This window comes from Sinocyclocheilus anshuiensis, unplaced genomic scaffold, assembly GCF_001515605.1.
Source record: "Sinocyclocheilus anshuiensis isolate Anshui unplaced genomic scaffold, SAMN03320099.WGS_v1.1 scaffold912, whole genome shotgun sequence".
In the NCBI taxonomy this organism is placed as follows: domain Eukaryota; kingdom Metazoa; phylum Chordata; class Actinopteri; order Cypriniformes; family Cyprinidae; genus Sinocyclocheilus; species Sinocyclocheilus anshuiensis.
This window is the reverse complement of record NW_015549618.1, coordinates 282293-306822: the sequence shown is the minus strand read 5'-3', so window position 1 is coordinate 306822 and position 24530 is coordinate 282293. Positions and strand designations below refer to the sequence as shown.

Genomic DNA, 24530 nt, shown 5'->3' with positions numbered 1-24530 from the left:
TTGAAACGACATGAGGGTGAGTAATTAATGACAGAATTTTCATTTTTGGGTGAACTAACCCTTTAAAGTGCTTTTTATTTGGCCATTAAGTTAAGAACTACAAATCTTAGACATTTACTGCTCTTTGTTGTCTTGCAAGTTTGAAAGCTTTAGGATGGACATAAAACTTTAACTCTGTAAAGTCTGTTGTATGAAATAATAGTCGTATAGTTACATGCTAAAAAAGTATAAATTATCAATCAGATGACAGAAGGCATGAAGTAGATTGTGGACAACAGGTTTTTCAGCAAAGTTTTGATCGTTGATAATTTAGATGCCTTAGAAATGTGCATATCAAATATGATACATGAATCATATTTGAATGTTTGTATATCAAAATATATTTTGAGACATATTTAGAATAAGAATTATTAGATGGCATTTTACGACTATTTAAAGGGATAGTCTAGGGCTGTGCAATTAATCGCATGCGATTGTCAAGCGCATCTCTTCAGTAAAGCCAGTTCCGTGATTAGTAGTAAATCTCCATCACCTGCTTTCAGATGGAGCGGCATTTACTACACAGAGCTGTAGTTCACTGACAAGCTAGGCAATATCGCGTTCATAATCGCAGATGAATCGCATTCATGATGATGAGATGGAGTGATGGAGATTTACTACTAATCACGGAACCGGCTTTACTGACGAGATGCGCTTGATAATCGCATGTGATTAATTGCACAGCCCTAGGATAGTCCATCCAAAAATGACAATCATTTACTCACCCTCGTGTTGTTCCAAACCTGTATCTTTTCTTTCTTCTGTTGAACACTAAAGAAGATATTTTGAAGAATGTTGGATGTTGAAAAATGTTAACCAGACAGTTGGCGGTAGCCATGGACTTCCATAGTATGGAAAAAATCCTATGGAAGTCAATGGCTACCCTCAGCTATTTTTCATTTTTGGGTGAACTATCACTTTAAGGATCACAATACAGTCTCCAAAATACTAATTAATTGTATTTTTTAAAATTCTTACCAATCTTTGCCAGCCGCTATTCCTTCAAAGTTCAAACCCATTTGTTTACCCATTTATCAGCAAGTTTTAGCAATATTTTAATTTAAAATATAATAATTTTGTATGATCACTTATTCTTTTATATATTTTAACAAATACAGGTAAAAATAAGTATGCTTTTTCATTACATAAATATATCTGTTACGCTGAATGATAACGGAACGTCATTTCACCCATATTTTTTACATTTTCACAAAAGTTAGCCTATTTGAAACATTAGAGTGAACACTTTACATATTTATTTAATATGCTTTCTATGTATATAAAATCACTTTCATAAATTTAATTTGATGCGGTGCGGACACCAAAATGGGACATCTCCCATATATATGTGTGTATAGTAAATAAATATTGCTGGTTATGTTATGTTTAGTGTGACAAGATAATTTACAGCATTTTACTTGGTTGTTTAATCAAAATTGTGGTTTCTCGGATTTAAAAAAAAAAAGGTTAAAAAGATTTCAATTTTAAAATGTGTAGTTATCTTGAATGGCCCATATTGCAGGGTGTATATATGTTTTTTGTAAAGCTATATGAGCCAGCCATACTCCCAGTGTAAGTTGTGTTGGTGGAGCAGATGGGAGTGTGTTCTTGCAGATAAGGAGCCCAACCCTGCTCACACACATGGACACACTCGTGCCAGGAGATATAGACGACGAGCTCTTTATATGGGAAAGAAATTCCCTTCCTTCATTTAGTTGTATAGACATTGGTAAACAAACAGTCATATTTTTGCGTTGTTTTTGTGTCATGTACATATACTCTCAGTATATACACTGAGGGCACAGAGTTCAAGCTGGAGTCATTGAATGCTAATGTCATGGAGACTCTATGTTGTCTGTCCTCATTCCTCTCTTTCTCGTGCCGCACTGTTAATCTGAGGTGAGTCTGGTTGAGATGGACAGGTTTGTCCAGTCGGTCGAGAAACTTCAGCCACAAAACACATGTATGTGGTTGCAGATACACACAGCCATCCATTAAGACATCCATTATGTCTTGGTTGTAATTTACGAGGTGTAAAAGACATTTTTGAAATCACTAAAGAAGCGAGCAAGTAATCGCACAGCTGGCTCGTCTTTCCCAAAATGAGTTTGCTCTATGTATAGAAGCTGGTTGGAATGGAAAACCAGCTTGCTATATATTGCTGACTGTTTTTGAATATATTTTTAGGCTTTTTTGCCTTTATTTAGACAGGACAGTAGGAGGGCAGACAAGAAAATCATGAGAGAGGAGAGAAGGCAACTGGACCGGGATGTAGAGCTGGGCCTAAAATTTAACTTTTCTTTTTACTACATGACTTTATTACATTGCATGTTTAATTCAGTGAGTGACATCCCCATGTGATCAATCCTGTAGCGCAAACAATAGACCACAATGCAAGCAACCCCAAGGTCATTGGTTCGATTCTCAGGGAAAGCAGGAATTGATAAAAATGTGTACCTTGACATTAAGTCTCTTTGGATAAAAGCGTCTGCCAAATACATAAATGTAATGTAATATTACATTTCAAATCCAATTTTGTTCATAATCAGCCAAATTATGTCTTAGCGCCAGCATTCTTTTAGTATTTCGCTATTATGTACTGTTATAATATTTATTAATATTTTGAATTTACATTTTTTATATTTTTAGTTTTCATTTGAATTTAAGTTTGACTAATTTTGTGCTTTTTCATTTCAATTAGTTTTTTTGTATATATTTCTATTAAGCTTTAATTTTATTTAATTTTTAGTAATTTTAGTGTTTTATTTCACTTATTTTCCAAAGAAACATTTCTTAAATTCATTTAATATTTACGTATTTTATTTCAGATTTTTCAATTAAAAAATATGTAATAGTTTTAGTTTTGGTTAAAAATAGCAACAGTGCTTAGGTTTTTTCAATTTTAATTAAATAATGTCAATCCAGTTGTTCAGTCATCTGGACAGGGAAGGTCAAGATCCCGCTGCATTATGGGATACAGTATTCCTCGGTATTCTCTGCTAGAAAAAAAGCACATCTCTGCTAATGAATGTACTAAGCTGAAAGCTTACATTAGTCACCAATTATGCATGCTACATACTAAAAAAACATTCTAGTGTTGTTTAATGTATAGCGAATCTGTTCATTTGGCACTTTGTTTCAATGAATCAATAAAAAAAAAAAGTCACTCAAGTTTTACCAGAAGTTTTACACGGTTGATTTTTAAAATTGTTTCATTGTTTATGATTCTTATATCAACCTCCTCATGTCTTTTATGTTTTGCAAAGTTGTTGTAGTTAATGGGATAGTTCACTCAAAAATGAAAATTACCCCATGATTTACTCGCCTTCAAGCCATCCTAGATGTATATGACTTTCTTCCTTCAGATGAATACAATCTGAGTTATATTAAAAAATGTCCTGGCTCTTCTATTGAAGAAATTGAAATTCACAGCTTTATAATGGCAGTGAATTTATTGGGGTTGAGATTTTGAAGTGCAAAAAAGTGCGTCCATCCATCATAAAAAAGTATAATAAAGACCTTCTGAAGCAAATCAATGCATTTGTGTAAGAAAAATATCCATATTTAAAACATTATGAGCTGCTTGATTTAAAAGTGACTTCTATGTGAGCTGTGCTTTACATATCGATACACTATTGACAACAGACAATGGACCTTTTTGCCCCCAAAATTTCACATTTTCTCCTAAATCTGTCTTCTGTAGAAAGCTCTCCAAACTCCTGGCTTGGAGGCATTTCACCATCGCTGTAAATTCAGAGTCAGCTCAGAGTAAACTTCTGTGTCATCTTCTGTCGCCGGCAAACTTTGAGTTTTTTAAGATTCCCATCTGCCTTGAGCTAAAGCTCTTGACTGTGATTTCGAGTAACAGTCTTGTCAGGTGATGTCATGACCTGTTCTTGACTAATCTAAAAAATCTTCCTCTTTTTCTGGAGATTCATGCCCTGGCATGTCCGCGAACTCTTGCTCCGAAACTGATGGCATATTTCAGCTCCAGACGTTTTCGTTTTTCTTTATTTTTCTCTGTTTCTCTAGCACTCAGCTTTTACATCACCGCAGCACTGCGAGTGTGTGTTGACACAGCTGGTTGGTTTTGTGTGCTTGCCAGGCTTTGGCCTTGCGTTGCTTGTGAACAGGTCAGGGAATTACTTTGATAAGACACCTTCCTGTAGCCAGAGGTCAGAGTCATGTTGTGTGTGTGCGTGTGAAAGTGTATGTTGTACGGAGCATGCGCTGTGAGAGAGTCGTATGCTTAAATGATCCTTTAAATGATAAATTCAAGACAGAATGGGGTTTGTTTCAGTACATAGTGCTCTACGCTCACATTTATGCCTATGTTGAAGAAATGTAGTTATTATAATTTCTTTAAAAAAAACAATATACTTAAATATCTTCTTATTTGTGTGTGTGTTTGTGTGTGTGTGTATATATTATATATACAGTGTGTGTATGTGTATATATATATATATGTATGTGTTGTCACGGTACCAAAATTTCAGTATTCGGTACCAATACCAGTGAAAATCCACGGTTCTCGGTACCAATTTCGGTACCAAAGCAAAACACAAAAACATGCTAATTGAACAACATTTTTATTAATAATGTTAAACAAAAATTAAATGTACACCAGACCACGTTGATAATTTCACTGAACAAATAACGCATGGTCTGAGTAAGTAAAATGGGCATTGTTGCATTTTTTTGTTTTTAGACGATATAGCCTACACCAAGTATATGTTTTTAAAAGCCGTTTTAATGCTATTTCTTCATAAACCTTCCTATTGTTTTTGACTTGTGTTTTAATATGTAGGCTAACGTTATATGAAGATGAAGAATTCTGTCAGGCTATTGATCGATTTGACAAAACTTTCGTTTAAACGACAGTCAAATTAGTCGTCGCGCACATCACTAATACATACATACAAATAACTTAATATATAACACAAGATAGTTATAGAAGTTCACAGAACTAACTCAGCAATAGCTGAGTAAAACTGTTTCATCTGAGCATGTGGCACTTTAAGCATTATCGTATCGCATATCGAATATCGCATTATTTAATGAGTTATCGCATATCGCATTTTTCTTCAATATCGCACAGCCCTATATGCATTACACATTTGCTACTACAGGACATTGACTCAGACTGCAGGATCACTAATCTCTCCACACACAAACACTGTGACCTTCAGTGCGAGCTGCATGACATGCGTTACACGTTTGCACGTCGACACACCTGCCCACATGCGCAGGGCTCCAGCATCAGATCTGGTATGACTGATTCCCAGCGGTGACACATAAAGCCATGTGTGCATGAGCGTGTTTTTAAAAGCAAGGGCGCGAGCGAGTACCGTGAGTATCATGCGAACATACATGTGCTTGCATACCTGCTCAGCGCAAAGCCAGCACATGGGATAGGGATGGTTAACTGCAATGCATTGTGGGAAGGTGACATGGCTTTCCCACAGATCAGCTTTTGTAATGCAACTTGGAGAGAAGAATTAGGCTACATGCTTAAATCTGCAACTTGATGGACTACTTTATATTTTATATTTTGTTTTATTGGCCTGCACTGTAAAGAAAAAAATCAGTAAAATTTATGGGGGAAAAACTGGCAGCTGTGGTTAAATATGGTAGCAACATTTGAGGTATTACAGATTTAACTTAAATGTACATTTAATAACCGTAATTACTTTAACTGATATAATGTTAATATAACCAGCCTATTGAAGTACTGAAATTAGTTTTGTACCTTTGTAATACACTGATAACCACCAAAAGCAGATGGTGATTAGGGTTGGGTACCGAAAAGCACTGGTACCTATGTAACCGGTAGGTACTAGAACCGAATCAGAATGCAGATTTCGGTGCCTCATTTCGGTGCCCTTAAATGCCTGAGCGATCGATTGAAATATTTGTCCTGGTTCTCTGAAATTGACGTAAGAAGCATGGGCGTCGCTAGGCCATTTTTAGCGGGGCTATAGCGATTAACTCCGTAAACTGTACACAAATTTGTGATCGCCTCAGAGTCAGTCCCCTTTAAATTTCATATGAAAACGGTGGCAGACTTCGTCTCCTCACCGTCTTGCAGTGCGCTCTTCAATCCGCAGACTGTGGCAGCGCAGTGCGAGCGGACTCGAACAGAAACAGAGGACACAAGGTGTGTTTATCGATAGATTGTTATAATATCTGTATCTGTGCAGTTCTTTGTCATAAATACAGTTTACAAAAGGTCACACGGGAGCAATCAGTTTCCCATCTACTCTAAAGTTTTCGCTGCGTTCAAGTCAAGGCAAGTCACCTTTATTTATATAGCGCTTTTAACAATACAGATTGTGTCAAAGCAACTGAACAGCATTAATTAGGAAAATAGTGTGTCAATAATGCAAAATGACAATAGTAAACACTAATTTTTCAGTTAAAGACAGTTCATCATTGAATTCAGTGATGTCAACATCCAGCTCAGTTTAAATAGTATCTTTGCAAAATTAGACGACAAAGAATTAACTTGACGGAGCTCAAACTCAAAACACATGGCAGCAACAAACAGCTAGTTTCAAAGCTTCAGAAAAGCGAAGACACATTCGTTCTGCGTTCACCCCTCATCACACCCCAGCTGTTTCCTCCAGCGAAAATCTAGCCCTTAACACATATTGAACGCATACTATATCACCGATCATGTTGCTATTTTCATTTGAAAATGTAATATTTAATATAAAACATATATACACAGTGACGGACAGCACTCAGTCAATTCACTCATTTTAACTAAATATCAGTTTAAAAAAGTATCGGTTCAGGCACCGTTTAGGCACCGGTACCGTTTTAAAAGTATCGATTTGGCACCGGTATTGTAAAAAACCCAATCGATACCCAACCCTAGTGGTGATGAGAAAGTCACACGATGAATCAAAGCCCATCACAAGCAACTAACATATATAGAAGGTGCCCAGTGTCATTCACACAAACACTAAACACCATCATGGTAACACGAAACTGAAAAATGCAATAAACAACCCTAATATACACAACTGATAAAAAAATAAGAATAAACATTGTTATTTCAATGAAAAAACATCAAATGTGAAATGTAATGCAGGGCGTTTTGGGAATGTCAATTTACGGTTATTCACTGTAAATTAGGAATGCACCGAAATGAAAATTCTTGGCCGAAGCCGAACAAAATGAAACACTGGGATGAAGGCCGAATACCGAACACGGTTTTTCAAATTTTTCCCCCCCCATTTTGCAAATACTTTCACCATTGCATAAATTAAATAGCTAAAATATGCTTTTGACTGTTTTGTCTTGCTTTTCAAAGAAAAAATCAGTTACAAAACAACAATTTAAAAATATTTACTTAACACTGAACATTTTTTTACATTCTAGCATACATTATAGGCCTACTAATAAAACACAACTTAACTTAAAATGAATAAGTTAGTAAAATAATATTTTTTGGCCATTTTTTAGTCCCCCTTCTTGAATCAGGCATGTATTTTTTGCCTTACAAATAAATGCAGCCTTGCTGAGCAGAAGAGACTTCTTTTAAAACATTAGAAAATAATGTAGATCCTAGTCTGAACACAGTGTAAATTTTACAATAAATGTTTTAACAGAGCTGTTGTAATTACTATTTTCATTATTTTATTTTTTTTATTTTATTTTACAGAACAACCGTAAAATTACAATAATAACATTTATTAATGTTGATGGAGTTCTTGCTTTTTCTCAACTTTTATTTTGGCAGAAACCCGCAGGAAGACCTCAGTGCTTCTTTTTGTTGACAAATGATTCTCATTACGAATTTGGAAAGACGTTTGTTGCACGTATCACATTGTCACATGCTTTGTAAAAATTCATAAAAATGTGACTGAGCAACTGATGAGTAACACCGTTTCAGCGCAGATTTCCCTCGTGCTTTGGACTTTGAACCCTACCGCCGTGAGCTCGTGCAGCGCTGTTTGAACACATGCAATTCCTGCGTGTATTAGAAAACATAACATTCTGCAGTATATTTAATTGTTTAAGGGCATTTCGCAATTTCAGTCATCATACAGTAACAAGAAACAACCACCCTTTACACTTCTCATCGGAGACATGAGATGCAGTACTAAACAGTCTCTCGCTGTCGGTGCTTGTAATGATTTTTGCGTCTTTCTCGGACAGCTTTAAATGTTTCCACACTGCCGTCATGTTTGCTGCATTAGCGCGCGCCTCTATTTGATCACGTCACGTCATTGTTCGGTACAATTTATTCGATCTTTTTGCTATTTTCGGCCGAATAATTTCAGTTGCCGAACATTCAGTGCATCATTACTGTAAATTACAGGTGCATCTCAATAAATTAGAATGTCGTGGAAAAGTAAAGAACCAAAGACTTAAACTACTTCAGTCTGTGTGCATTGAATTTATTTAATACACGAGTTTCACAGTTTGAGTTGAATTACTGAAATAAATGAACTTTTCCACGACATTCTAATTTATTAAGATGCACCTGTATATGTTCTTTTTCACTTCCAAAAACTGTGTATTACCGTAAAATTACATGTAATGTCCAATACAGTTTTTCATTGTATATAGTAGGGGAACTTACCGTTAACCAATTAATTAATTTATTTATTTACCAATTAATTTAACCAATTTATTTAGATTTGTTAATTTTTTTGTTAATGCATTTACTGATGATTTTAAATTTAAATGAATTTTTTTTATTTTTTTTTTATTTGGTATGGTGTTGGTTAGTCTAGTAATTATAATTAGCTTTATATGAAAACAGTAGAAGTTTATGATGTGATTCAGTGATTTTTGAATATAAATTATATGTTTGTTTTGCACTGTCCAGATTTTTTTGGTATACTGCAAAATAAATCTACATTTAGAATGTGTTAGAGCTGAGAGTACTGAGATTTGAATGCAATAGAAGTCACTTTGGATAAAAGCGTCTGCCAAATATGTAAATGTAAATGTCCCTAAATATTTAATCAATGAACATGGGGTGAGAGATGTGCACAAGTTTGTGAAACATAGGTGTTGCACTTCTGCAGTTTCAACTCTCGCTTTCAGAGTGGCGGCTTGGGGTGTTTATCAGATATAATGTGTGTGTGAGAGAGAAATGAGACCGCGAGGCAGAATGCCCAATCATGCTATTGGATGATAATGTGCTCTTGGGACAGGATACGGTTTAATGTATCAATGATTCAGCAAACTGTTGTGCCTTTGTGTGCTTGTCCAAGGGAGAGAAATGAAGAGAAAAGTATGTGTCTCATACATTTTGGTCACTGTTCTTCTGAGGGACATTGCTGTAGGTCCGTGCGTGTCAGTATGACGCAGCTTGCTCACCCTGTGCATCATGCTGTGTGCTTGACACCAGGGAGAATGAGTGAGCGTGATTGAGTGAGATGGAAAAGTGAGAGGGACCCCCTTTGCACTCCCTGGCCTCATTTCAGTGTTGTAACCAAAGCAACAGAGTTTTAATGGAGGGAGAAAGAGCAAGAGATACCTGCAAACATTCAACCACAACAGCTTCTGTGCCTATAAACAAACAACAACAACAAAATCATGTTTCTGGCATTGTATTGAGAGTAGACGGTGTCAAACAACTTAAAAATAAAAAAAAAAGTAGGCTAAACTTTAAATTCATTACCTTTAAAGCAGAACTTCTTTGGATGTCTTTGTCCTGCCACTTACTTTTAAAGGGGTCATGAACTGAGAAATCAAAATTCACTTGATCTTTTGATATATGAGGTCAAGTTTCAGAACTCAAAACTTTCTTGTTAGTCTAAAAACCGCTTATATAGATGTTTTCAACTGCAACAACATAAACAAATGTTACTGCGCATGTGCGCTTTTGTGGCCCGAACTTAATAAACCAAAGAATCAATAACAACAGCAAAGTCCCTCAAGAGTAGATTATTTCTGATAACAAGCAAAATATGTTTGCTGCGTAAATTAGACGGGCTTATTGAAAATGCAAATTCATTCTCTGCCAGCAGGAGGCGCTTTTGGAGCAGCAGAGATAGAGGTTTCCCCGGTAACGGCTGTACTCAAAGCAGAGCTCCGCTCACAAACGCTGCTTTACCAGGCATTACATGCAAGATGGAATCGAAAATTTTCTAAAGACAGTAGGTTTCCTTCAGAAATACAGTGATAAAAATGCTCGTGCCGCATTTCGATTTTGAAACGTGCAGTGCTCATGTTTATTCAACGAAGTCAAAGCCTTTTGGAAAATCTAATTGAGGCAGTCAGTTTTGATATTGTGGCAGGTCGCCTGTTTAGCCCCACCCACCGATTAATGCACGTTGTGTAAATAACGAGAGAGGCGAACACAGGTCTACGCAGAAACCAAACGATAAACTTGATTTGATGAACTCGGTCCTTTGTTCATTTAATTTTATCGCGGATTAATTTACAAACAAGGCACAATTCAATGCAGGATTTTCAGAAAGATTGAAACTAAAAGACGATGGTTTTGCCGACTATATTGGATCTGACAGTCATTTTGCAACACACAGTGTAAGTAAGTTTTTATTACGTGATCATTATTGCTTTGTCTGTTGTTACAGATCGTTTGAGAAGTACAGAGTATTTATGCATTTTTAACCTAAATCACAGCAGCGTCCATCTATGAAGGATGTAGGCTGTCAAACACACACAACTATTAGTCAATCGTAGCAGTGGGTGTTTACTTCAGAGTCTAATCACATAAGGCATTACATCCGTCATTACATACATGACCGTCCTACATTTAGTAAATTGTTAATTTGCACAGCTCATTTATTATTGTGGCTTGTACTTACTTTAATATTTCATAGCTTATCTTGTTTTTGTTTTGTTTTTTTGTCATTCCAATAAAGTTTTAAGCGAGTACGGAGGGTGGGATTTGAGCAGTATCCTTGGGCTCATCACTGTGTCCTAATATGGTGTCATCAGAAACCTCACTGGACACACTTTCTATTTTTCTCCGTCCTCTTCTACTCGTCTTGTCATTCCCCGCCCATCTCTGAGAAAGCGAGAGAAATGGAAACAGAATTATAAGCAGAACAGCAAGGACACAGTTCACAGAAGACACACATGCGGAAAGAGAGCCGGAGACAGGAAGTCAGAAAGAAGAAAGAATGGGGTTAATGGACGAGTGGAAAAGTCTGAGGCACATTCATAAAGAGAAAACCAAAGATGAGCAAACAGGAAACAGCGTGAAAACATCTGGCCCAGAGCCGACAAGCATCTTTCCATTCAGCTCAGAACGTGACGTTATCAGGTTTTGCGAGACGAACCCCAACCGACTGCACCCCAAAAAATTACCAACAGAAAGTAATTTAATGCTTAACACACTGACCTAGTCTGTTCAGTTTTACCACTTTATCAACTCTGCATCTTTTGTTCTTCTCTGCTCCCCTTCCCTCTGTTTTTGTCTGCACTACGGAGGTTGGCAGAATGAGTGGAAACATTGTGGTTAGCCAGGAGAGGAAGAGAAAGAGAGTGGGAGTAAGTTACTACCGTCTTTCAGAGGAAGAGGCCCATTAAGAGTAAGAGACAGGTCGTCATTGCATTGCGCTAATTAGCATGTTAAATTGAGTCTTTTCGTCAGCCAAAAGATATGTTTTGGGGTAAACCCAGGCACTCTAGATGTGTAAAGTTGTCTCTTTTGGAGTTCAGTAGGGGCATGTGACCCAGCAGGGCAAAGACCACAGTTGCTTGGGTCAAAGGTCATGTGACAGGAAGTGAATGCAGGGCAAGCTCGCTGCAGTCGTTTCATAGTACAGACCTCACTATTAAAGGGTTAGTTCACCAAAAAAGGAAAATTAGCCCATAAATTTCTCACCCTCAAGTCATCCTAGGTGTATATGACTTTCTTCTTTCAGACGAATCCAGTCGGAGTTATATTAAAAGTTGTCTTTGATCTTTCAAGCTGTTTCATGGCACTCATGCATCAGTCCAAAAGCAGTTAAATAAAATGCACCCATCCATAAAAAGAAAGTGTCTCACATGGCTCTGGGGGGTGAACAAAGGCCTTCTGTAGCGAATCGATGCGTTTTTGTAAGAAAAATATCCATATTCAAAACGTAATAATCACTTTAATCTAGATTGCGCTTACTGTTGTAAGCAGTTCCGGGCGGATGATGTATGAGGTCAGTGCGTTTTTGCATGCGCCAGTGAGTCTCGTGAAAACCAACATTTGTGAACAGGAGCAAAGGAAGCAAAGTTTCCTTACTTTAGCAAAGGAAAACCAGTCTCCTCTTGGCTTATATCGAAATCCTCCGACATTATTCTTTACAAATCCTCGTTTTTTACTTCTAATTAGTGACCGTTGTTTTGTTTTGATATCTCTCCTGTGACCATTGTTTTGTTTTGATCTATCCCCTGCACTTCCGCGTGTTCACCTCGTAATGGGAAGGCTACTTTTTGATAACATTTTGGATAATTGTTTAGAAGGTGCTCCTAAAATTTTGAACGTGCTGCACAAGTGCTCCTAAAAAGAAAAGTAAGCATAGAGCCCTGCCGGAGCCGTGTGAGACACTTTTTTTTTTATGGATGGGCGCATTTTAATTAAGTGCTTTTGGACTGATGCATGGTAGGATGACTTGAGGGTGAGTAATTTATGGGCTAATTTTCATTTTTGGGTGAACTAACCCTTTAAGATGCTCAGAAGAACTGCAGTAAAATCGTACGATAATCTCCAACATTTCGAAGGGTGCTTCCTAGGGCAAACTGTTGCTCATATATAAGCGTTAGGGATTGGAACAAACCCCTAACCCTTAAAGGGTTAGTTCACCCAAAAATGCTCCGACTGGATTCCTCTGAAAGAAGAAAGTCATATACACCTAGGATGCCTCGGGGGTGAGTAAAACGCAGCCTAATTTTCATTTTTGGGTGAACTAACCCTTTAAGTATTAAACTTTTGGCCAGTCGGACTTGCCAGAAAATCCTGTATGCGCTGAAGTAAGAACTGGAGCTGTATCTAGGGACTAGAATATCACAGAGACTGGACTAATTGGATGAAATGGAGAATTATATTACTTTGACCTAATAAGTCTCATTTTCCGGAGGGTCCCTGTTCTTCCTCCTTTCACTTCTGCAATGAATGGAGTAATACGAAGGGATTGACTCTGGAGACTTTGGATGCTCATGAGGAATGTCGCAGTCAGTTCATGTGAAGAGGCAGTCTCTCAAGCTCTTTTACCTGACCTGCCAAGGGCATCCTGCCCTGACAAGACAAGACTTATCTTTGGTCTTCCGTGGAAAAGCACACTAAAAACTAAGAGAGCGTGGCAGTGAAACAGTGATTGATAGCAGCTTAGAGGGAAGATAAGTGCACTTGCAGTAAAAATTAAACTGATGTATTAAGATATTGTCAGTTAAAAGGTGTTATATTCTACACTTTCGTAGCACTTTTCCCTTGAAGTTCCCCTTAGATTGTTAGTCACGGTTAGTCAATTATGAAGACATAATTTAGATTCGCACGTCTACTTTTTGAACTCTTATTAGGTAAGTCAGTGGTTTGCAACTCTGGATGCCTCTTAGTAAAAGCATTTGACTCAAACCATCAGGTTATTAGTGGAGGTTTCAAAACTGAAAATTGGCTCATCACATTAAGGAGAGATCCAAAAAATTTGCACTGCTGGGAGGTCTCTAGGAACAGGAGGCTGGGGGGCACAGGAGTAAGCTCTTGGAGACTCAACAAGGGATTTGCTCCCAAACGTGGTAAATTAAGGGTAGCAAGTCTTGTTCCTGGAGGGCTACCATCCGGCAGACTTCAGTTCCACCTGTGCTACTGAGTAATCCTGAACACCTTGATTAGCTGGTTCAGGTGTATTTGGTTCAGGTTGGTGCTCAACTCTGCTGGATAGTATCCCTCCAGGAGCAGGGTTGGCAACCCCTGTGGTGAGCCCTGCTCCTGGAGGCTCACCGTCCTACAGATTTCAGCTCCATCCTGCTCCAGCACATTTGCCTATAATCCTCAAGACCTTCATTATTTGGTTTAGGTGTGTTCAATTGGGGTTTGTGCTAAACTCCGCAACAGTAGCCTGTTTTCAATAACAGATTTGTGGAAAACTTTTGCAGTGTTTTATAAATGTTGATAAACGATTGCGAAATGACGGCATTTTCATTAACCAATGTAATGTGACTAAAACGTACAATTTTCCTCCCGCGACAAGTCATGGTGACAGATGTTGGTAGGTTTATGTATATTTCAGCCACCGCACTAGCCATTATTTTGAATCAAAGGAAACATTGGCGTGTATCTTTAGAGAAGCAGCATGGAGGGCCGCTTCTGATGCCACTGCATGGCTGGCCGCGATCAGCCAGGTGACCTTATGCGAACAAAAATCTGTTTCTATTGCAGTTTAGCGAAGTATTCCTTTTCCAAATTGCCTGAAAAACCAACTCATGCGAGCTTAACTTTTTTTGTGATATATGGGAGTTTTTGCGAAATTTACATGTTGGGCGTATTTTCAATTTGCAATTAAAATTTGTGCAATTTTAAGGGTAATGGAAATGCAGCTACAGTGACCTTCCGACACCCTTGACACTAGGGCTGCACAATCTATCGTTTCAGCATAGATATCGCGATGTGCGCATCCGCAATAGTCACATCGCAGGATGTGCAATGTTTAATATACTGATTATATTTATACTGATCATTTTCTTTGCTCACACACAGACACCGTGTCTACATGTCCCACCGCCCCACGCCGCAACCGCTAAAGTCTGTCTACACTGGACGAGACAAAGCGACCTTTGCAAATCATTTGAACTTTGTGTAACACATTTTTTTTTTCATATCACAATATATATCGCAGAAAAAAAAACATATCGCAATGTGAGTTTTTTTTTATAGTTTTTTTGCGTCACCCTGGCGCCATTTTGAAGAGTATCACCTACATAACATATGCAACATATGTACGCGGATACGTTGTTTACGTTCAGATCAAAGCGTAAACAGCATAAACAACGTATCCGCGTACGGTGCTGCTGACACAGAACAGCATACGTTGTTTACATATGTGATACTCTCCTCAATAGTGCCAGGGTGATGCAAAGGAGACGAATTGTTGAATAAAGTCGTTATTTTTGTTTTCTTTGCGCACAAAAATTATTCTTGTAGATTTGTAAAATTACGGTTGAACCCCTGATGTCACATGGATTATTTTAACGATCTCCTTGCTAGGGTTGGGTATCGTTTGGGTTTTTTTCGATACCGATGCCAAATCGATACTTTTAAAACGGTTCCGGTGCCCGAACCGATACTTATTAAAAAGTAAATAAATAAAAATTCCCCAAAAAATGATGTTTAGCTTTAGGCATTTTAATTTAAGCATGTTTAGCTTGGTTAACGGAAGGCTACCACCTGCTGCCATCAGAGCAAGTGTAATTACTGCATTCACGCGCTCCTCGGATGCTCTCATTTCCCGAGTTGTGCTTTTAAAGCAACAAGAATGTGAAAACAACATGGACACTTTTGTTACTACAAAGATTTGTTGGATTTGTATTATTAGAGCTTTTCGACTTGAGTTCACGTGCATTTTCTCAGTCGGGAAATTATTTTTCACGTGCAGTGCCGGTGATGATGCTTCTTACGTCCGTTTCGGAGAACCAGAGGACAAATATTTCAATCGATCGCTCAGGCATGGCACCGAAATGAGGCACCGAAATCTGCGTTCTGATTCGGTTCTAGTACATACCGGTTACATGGGTACTGGGTTTCGGTACCCAACCCTACTCCTTGCTACGTTTCTGGACTTTGATCGTGTTAGGATCCTTGCTGTCTATGGTAGGGTCAGAAAGCTCTCGGGATTCCATCAAAAATATCTTAATTTGTGTTCCGAAGATGAACGAAGGTCTTACAGGTTTGGAGCGACATAAGTGTGAGTAATTAATGACAGAATTTTCATTTTTGGGTGAACTATCCCTTTAATATTTAAAGTCTTGACTACTTCTTCACCAGTTGTTGTTTGTTGTGTGCTGCATTACACAACTGCTAAGGAACAAATGCTTGCATTTATCTTTTAAATTTATGCTTGGTATTACACTCACACTTGCTTTGTATGTGGTCTTATTATTGGATTATGATACTTACATCACTTGTGATGCTACTTGTTTCCAACTGAACTCACAGTAAACCCAAAATGGTTTCTATTGTCAATGCCAAATCAATAGATACAGCAAGAGAGGAAATGGCATCAGAGCAAAGCACCTGCCTTTAGTTCCGCTTACTTTTCCCTTTGAATTCCACTGATGTTAGTCAGTGTTTCATGTACAAAAAAATTAGGTTGCTAGGTTCTCACCCTCCCACTGACCTTCAAAATTAAATGTACTACATTGTGCTACTGTATCTTGATTTCTATATGAAATGACTTCTATTATGATAAAAGTTCATTGTGTTTTTACAAGACCTTTGTAGGATAAACTATAGACGCACCTTCTCGAATGTTTGCACGAATCAGTTTCTTTGTAGTTACGTATGCTAATGCGCTTGAATGGAAATTCTAGTCCGGGGATCCTGATGGTTAAATCCCAGGCTGGGATTCCCAGCTATGTTGAATTACTTTATAGCAGTTCTCTGGAAGACGGCAGTGCCTCCGGGGTTGTGTGTACTGCAAGAATATCCCCTGATCCCAGCTTGCTTTCAGTTCCCATGTTTAAGAGGTTAAAGGACTATTTATGACTTCCTTGAGTCCGGATCTCTTGGGAGGAGCGGGTCCACATGGCCATCCAGCTCAGACAGGTTCTGACCCAGAAGCTCATTAGCGCTGTGGCTCAGGTCTTTATTAATCTGTGTCTCTAGGCACATAGAGGCAAAAAAGGGACTTGACGTTCGTGAATGGCTCATTGATGTGGCCTCCGCGGTCCCATTGTGTTTGGACGACTGTCAAATTTATGTGTACGGATCTGTATGTACTTTGGCTCCGAGCTTGTTCTGAAGTGGCCCTGTGTTTGTGGCTCATTGTGGCTGAGCATGAAACAGTGGCTGAATATCAGTTTGCATACTCGCGCTCTGCACTGAAAGTATGTGCTGGTGATGGGAAAGTACGTACATCATTTCGAGAGGTATCTTAATACCACAGACTCCTTTGTTCGTGTACTGTTTGAATTTGCACATCAAACATTAGCATCTAGTTAAAAATAATTACATTAGGATGTACATTAGGCATTTTTTTTTGTTTGTTTTTTACTAATAATATTTGCGGTCATTATCATTACAGAAATAATATTAGTGTTAATATTAAATAACATATATATTAGGGATGCACGATATATCGGCCACCATATCGGTATCGGCCGATAAATGCTCATTTTTTCTGTTATCGGTATCGGCCCGATAAGAAAATTTGGCCGATATCTTAAAGCCGATAAATAATGCATTATTTCCTTCAGAGACACTTCAGATGCGCGCTGTTAGTTTGCAGCCTTTTGTGCAATTGTACGTTGTATTACAAGACGAACGAACGTTCAAACTATAAGGTTGACATTTAAGGGATAATGCATTGTATATTCATAGTTAACTTATTACACAGATTTTTTTTTTTGTTTACCTATAATAATATATAGCTAAATATGGGGATATGAAATATTGAATTGAGATTAATGTGTTGCAAATACATATTTATTATTATTATTATTTTATTCAAATATTGTCTAATTGTGTCTTATTTATTATTAAACGTTTTCAAACTAAACTTGCTTACACTACCGTCTTAAATCATATTTCTATCACTGACGAAAAATGTTGTCTTACATTAAAAGACAAATTTAATTAGCCTATTCTATTTATGTTTGTATGTGAAGTCGAAATCAACCCCAACTTTGCTTTAAAAGTAGTAGTGATAATTAATAATTTAACATGTAATAAATTTTTTATTTTATATATTATTATTATTAATAATTTTATTTGTATATTATTTATATTATAATTATTTATTTATTATATTATATATTTATTATTAATATAATTATTAGTAGTAATAACAACAATAGTATCAAATGTAAAATATCATTTTTAAATGTTTATGTTCTTCCTTCTCTTCCTCCTCTTCTCCTCAATAATAATAACAATAATAACACTGTTATCAACATTGACATTTGCTTATTTGTAAATGTTGTTAATATTTAAAATATATTCACCTAATTTACTTTTTTGGCTTGCAGCATGTGACTAGCATTTAAAGTGCACAATAACGGTTATCACAATAATGTGAACATATCAAATAACTGCATGAGTATCGCACAGTTGTGCTACAGTGTGTGTGTGAGAGAAACAGCAGAGCTGATCTTTATGAGGGTTTGTTACTCCAGTGAGTTACGACCGAGAGTACGGCTCTGTTTATTCTCAGCCGCATCTCACAGAAGCCGTCAAGGAACTCGCCGGAGCCTTTGAGAAAGTGTTCCCGCAGGCTATACAATGTAGTTTATGTACAAATATGCACAAGCATTTCCCCACAGCAGTGTTAGCGCTCACACTTAGCCTGTGTGTGTTTGAGGAGATTATTATATATGAGCGTAACACGGTTAGCTTGTGAGTCGTATGTTTGAACAGGCTGATACTGGCCTGCTGTAATCGCTTTCTGTTTGTTTTAGCCTCTATTGGTACAACAGAGCCTCTCCACCGGACACTCAAAAGTGTGTGTGTGTGTGTGTGTGTTGGTACAACAGAAGCGCTCATCCTCGTGCTTAGTGTTGTTTAATGTAAACATCAGTGCTGAAACAAACCTGCTCAGGTGCTTTCAAGCTCTTGTTGTGTGTCTGTGTAGTATCAGTGCTGGATCAGACCTTGTTTGCCCTCACAGGGAAAGTAGATTTGCAGAAACAAGATTATCCAATTACAGTTCACTTTACAGTTATAAATCATTAATCGTGTAGCTTAAAGCTGCATGCTTTATGCCGAACAATTGCAATGCACTAGTTACATATTTTAATGAGATCATGTTAGAGAATTTTTGAACCTGAATGTTCAAACTATGCAAGCCAATGGCAGATTTCTTATTCATCCTGATGGTTGTTGCTTCAGATTTTAATCTTATTTTTTAAGAAATACAATTTTTATTTAGCAAGTATACATTACTATAGAAGCCCGTTTTACTGAATAAAAAAAAGAAAAAAGGTAATTGCAACTTTTTATCTCACACTCAACTTTTTTTTTTTTCTCACAATTGACCCGCCCTCCTCAGTTACTGTTGCTATCCCCGACAAACAATAGCGCTCTCACACTACACACATCATGTTCTCACGCAGTGAAAAATACAGTGCAGAGCAAAGAGGAAACTGACAACACATCGACAGACAATACAGAGCAGGTTACTTCTGCTATGAAACAAGGTCTCAGGACTCTCGGCTTTCAGATTTTGTCATTTTTAAAGAAATTCAAACAATAAATACCGTTTTGTGGCTCTTTAATGTGTCGTGACAGATCACTATTGCCTCAGTTCAAACACGTGAACCGATCGTCTTTCATATTCACTTAAAGCACGAAATGAACATAAATAATCATCAGAAGGTATTTTGTCAACCGCGGAACACACCATTTTTCAAGTTTAAGTCCACATCTCGCAATTCTGACTTTTTTCTCAGAATTGTAAGATACAAACTCGCAATTGCAAGAAAAAAAGTCAGAATTGCGAGAAGTCACAATTACCTTTTTTATTTTTTATTCAGTGGTGGAAACAGGCTTCCATACGTTACACTTATCAAAAGTGTCTTAAAAACACCTGTACTATTTTAAAAGATTTCTAATTCAAATGTTTAAAAAAAAAAAAAACATTCTATTCATCAAAGAATCCTGAATTAAAAAAAAAGGTTTGTCGTTTCCACAAAAATATTAAGCAGTACAATTGTTGAATCAATGTTGATAATAAGAAATTCATAACTTCGCATATTAGAATGATTTCTGAAGGATCATGTGACACTGAAGACTGGAGTAATGATGCTGAAAATTCAGCTTTGCATCACAGGAGTATATTACAGTTTAAAATACATTTAAAATAGAAAACGGTTGTTTTAAATGGTAATAATATTTCACAATATTACTGTTTTATTGTATTATTTATCAAAGAAATGTAGCCTTGGTTTTCAAAAACATTAAAAATCTTCCGACCCCAAACCTTTGAACAATAACGTAAAAATTAATAAATAAAAAACATGCTCAGGATTTTTGGAATTGGCACCCGCAGAAAAATTATATCTATTTTGCCCATGAACTCAAGCAAAATGAAGTGGATTAATTAATTAATTAGGGGCCTAATTAATTAATTGTATGCCTGTTAAAGTTTTTACCTTCAGTTGAACAACAAAAAGAAAGAAGGAAAAAATGTGACCTTTGAACAATAATGCCCAATTATATAATTGTTTTTTTCCCCATAAACTCCAACAAAATAAAATGAACAAAAAAAAAAACATTTTATGCCGGTTAAAGTTTTTACTTTCAGTCAAACAACACAAAAAAATAAAAAATTTGATGTTTCTTTTTCATTTTCCTTTCTAAACGACTGATCAGAAATGACAAAAATACTTTTTTGCCACAGCTATAATTTTTAACAGTAAAAAACAAATGTTCAACGTATGTTATATGTAATATGTAAACAAATAGCTATATATTTGTAGAAAAGCTTTCTAAGGACTGCTGGGAAATAGCAGCATGAAAAAGACCTGAATGATTTCAATACCTTTTGTATGCGTGTCTTTTGTTTGTAGGTTTAAAGACGTATCTGATCTCGGGACGGAAGATGGGCTCTCAGTGTGGCTGTTCCCAGCTCAGTTTGAGTCTGTCCTCAAACACACACACTCCAGATCTCACACACTGCGCCGTCGCTGAACCGCTCTCACACGGCAAGGTACGGCCCTCCACACACACACAAATGCTGTTTGTTACACACGTTTTAAATGAAAAATTACAATTCTGTCAGTTATTTACTCACCCTTTTCAGTGCATTTTTCATCTTTCTGTCCGCAGCCTGTGTGCACATCCTGTAGCATCTCCGTAGATGTCACTGACAATCCGATAGCAGATGAAGCAACTCGAAATGGCTGCCAGGATGAACACAGAGCCAACAGCTGCAAGGTACAAAACTAACAATGATGAACACCAACTAAAGAAGCCTCAGTAATTGCACAATAGAAGCACACACCTTAACACAAGAACCCAGTGTACTCGATTTCAGCAGATACTGAAATGCTGTCATTAGTGGCTGTTTGTTTAAATATATTATGAAATGTTGGTGTAATTAGTGGGAGTACAACACTTCAGCTAAAGTTTTTCATATACCTTTAGTCCTAAGTAAACAGTAGGAGATGGCAGACTTGATGTGACTTTGCCAAAACGCTGCTCTTTGCCATACTAAATACTGTTCAATTAAAGTTCATTTAATTAGTCAACTTACTGGACAAATGGTTATTTTTGGTGAATTAAAAACAGCCTACAGCACAACCAGTATAGTCCAGTCCATGAAAAAGTGAATCTTTTGAATCATTGAATCTTTTCGAACATTTATTTTTGCCGAATCAAAAACATACAGTGCAGCCAGTTTAGTCTGATTCCTGAACAAATTAATCTTTTGAATTGGTTCTTGTTAGTGAATCAAAAACATACAGTCTGGACAGTGTAGTCAGATTCCCTTTTGAACCAGTTCTTTCAAGTAATCCGCATTAGAACTGATTCCTCGACGAATAAGTCTTTTGAGCAGGCTCTTTTTAGTGAATCGAATGTACAGTGCAGTCAGTTATTTTTGATAAATAAAAGAACCTACAGCATGACCAGGGTAGTCCAATTCCTAAACGAATGATTCTTTTGAATAGGGGTGTAACGATCCATCGATATGGATCGATACATCGATCAAATGTCTGACGATATGATGTATCGATGCCACGTGTAAAATATAAATATCTGTAGGCACCTTTATTTTGGCACTGTCCACATTTTCACGTAATGTCCGTCTATGCATTCTCGTTCAAACTCACGTATCGGGACTCGATATAAGGACGGCCTGAAGGCACAAGGCGAGCATGAAAGATGCTCGGGACAGTTAACGGAGCTGTCTAGTGCTGTGTGAAATGTTTTCTGTGCACAGACACACATCTGAAGCGCACGCACACAGACAGCCGTGTCGACAGCGCGACGAATAATAAATTGAGCTCTCTTCCGCTTTTTTGTGCATGGATGAACAAATAAACACAGTCGGTTAGGCCTATGTCTTAACGTAAACAGTTGAGGAAGAAAACTGATGTGTATCAGTATATTGGATCCGCACTTTCATTCTTAAAGTGAAAGCAAACTAATAATAAACCTAATGCTGTCAAAGAAAAATACAAGTAGTGCTCACTGCTCCTGACTAAATATCCTTTGTAACATCAATAATGATTAATCTATATTTAATTTATATGGTGAAGACTATGCAGTTATTTTATATTTGATTATTACATTTTTGTACCTGAAAATTTCTTTTAGACTGAGCTGAAAAACCTGACAAGCACTGTTTATTGAATTTGTGTCTTTGTTATATTGTATTTATTTTCCGCTTTTGCTTGTAATTTTGTTATCTGTAGAAAGGATTTTTAGCACTGAGCCCCCATAGTAGCAGCCAAAAAAAGTCTCAAAGTTTTAACAGCTTTATTTGTGTAATTTTTTTTTCTAATATTTATTTTTCTGCATTAATGTATTTTTTCTTTCAACTGGAGTACCTTGTTTTAGTGGTTTCCTAATGAGGATTTACACTATTTCACACACTGAGACCTAAAAGACTTTCTTAACTGTTGTCATGTACTGATCTTATGTGTGACTTGTTTTTTTTTAAATATTTTTCCAATTAGTTATTTTTCTTTATTATTAAAAAAAAAAGGTAGGCCTATTTTTTTTTGTTGTGAATGTCCCAATTGAGATACAGGGTGTGAAAATTCCAGATAAATGTTCATGTTATATGTTTTGGTTGCATTTGTGTAATAAAAATGTAGATGATTGTTTAAAAATAGGTATATAATATAATATCGATAAATCGGATCGATATACTCCTGTATCGTAATTGTAATTGTGGAAATTTTTTTTGAGGTATTGGCAAATTTTGTATCGCTGGGTATGAGAATCGATATCGTATCGTATTATGATGAACCATCCGATTTACACCCCTACTTTTGAACCGGTTTAGTGAATCGAAATCGCACAGTGTGGCCAGTGTAGTCAGATTCCCATACGAATGACTCTTTTGAACTAGTTATTTTTGGTGATCGGCATTATAACTTATTTCTAAATGAATGGCTGTTTTGAACTGGTTCTTTTTGAGAAATCGAAATCCTAAACCTACGTTACAACAAGTGTTGACCGATTCCTAAATGAAACAGATCTTTTAGTGATCTGCATTAGAACCATTTTTTTTTTAAGAATGAAAACTCTACAGCACAACCAGTATTGTCCAATTTCTGAACAAATGAAAACTACAAATTCAGTGTAGTCTGAATCCCAAACAAAAGACTCTTTTGAGAGAATTCTGTTTCTTTTGCGCAGTTTCCTGCAGGTCGTAGCCCTAAAACCCTGAATGGTCTGTTGAGTCCTCTGTGTGAGGAGCGGGTGGGAGTCAGCCAGTCGTCTCTGTGCGACAAACTCCAGGAGAAGGACAGGAGCTGGGTGGGAAGTCTGGCCGCAGAAGGAGGCAGCGCCAGCGGCATGGACCACTCAGCCATCCTCCCACTGCGCTCCAAATACTTTCGGGAGAAAAGCGACGTGCACTTTGTGGAGGTGATAAGGGAAGAAAGGTGAGTGAGAGAAGATTCGTTTGAATAGTAGTTTTGTAATTCAGTCATTCATTTTCACCTTGTTTTCTCCATATTGTCTTTGTTTTAGTCTGATGAAGGATTACTTCTTCAAGCCGCCCATTAACAAGCTGAGTCTGAACTTCCTGGAGAAATCTCTGGAGTCAGCTTACCGTACCAGCTACCATGAGCAGGTACACACTTGAAGTAAAATAAAACGTACATGTAAAACCTTTTTTCTTTTGGCTAATTGGCAAGGCAAATCTATTTGGTTAAACCAATGTACTTCAGTAACAAAAACTAAAACTGAAATAAAAATTAATAAAAACTATATAGACATGTATTGTAAATGACAACACGTGTATATACAGTCGTGGTCAGAATTATTGGCACCCTTGGTAAATATGATCAAAGAAGGCTGTGAAAATAAATCTGCATTGTTAATCATTTTGATCTTTTATTAAAAAAATTAACATAAATCTTACCTTTCATTGGAGAATAAGAATTTAAAATGGGGGGAAATATCATTATGACAAATGTTTTTCTCAAATACACATTGGACACAATTATTGGTACCCCTAGAAATTCTTATGATTAAAATATCTGTGAAGTATATTCCCATTCATATTTACAATTTTGGGCATACCAGGGTGATTATGAACATGAAATTATCCAGCCATGGCTTCCTGTTTCACAGGAATATAAATAGGAGGGAAAACAAAGGCCAAATTCCCTTAATCATCCATCACAATGAGAAAAAC

General features: G+C 36.9%; 1 protein-coding gene across 1 annotated transcript in view; it reads left to right on the top strand.

The window, feature by feature from the left end:
• The window catches only part of LOC107659321 (adenylate cyclase type 9-like), a 47282-nt gene that overhangs the window by 12156 nt on the left and 10596 nt on the right, over positions 1-24530 (top strand). Inside the window, exons 2-5 of the mRNA XM_016448225.1 lie at positions 20725-20864; positions 20984-21091; positions 23525-23772; positions 23861-23963. Coding sequence (XP_016303711.1) covers positions 20725-20864; positions 20984-21091; positions 23525-23772; positions 23861-23963 — 599 coding nt within the window. The remainder of the gene's footprint in view (positions 1-20724; positions 20865-20983; positions 21092-23524; positions 23773-23860; positions 23964-24530) is intronic.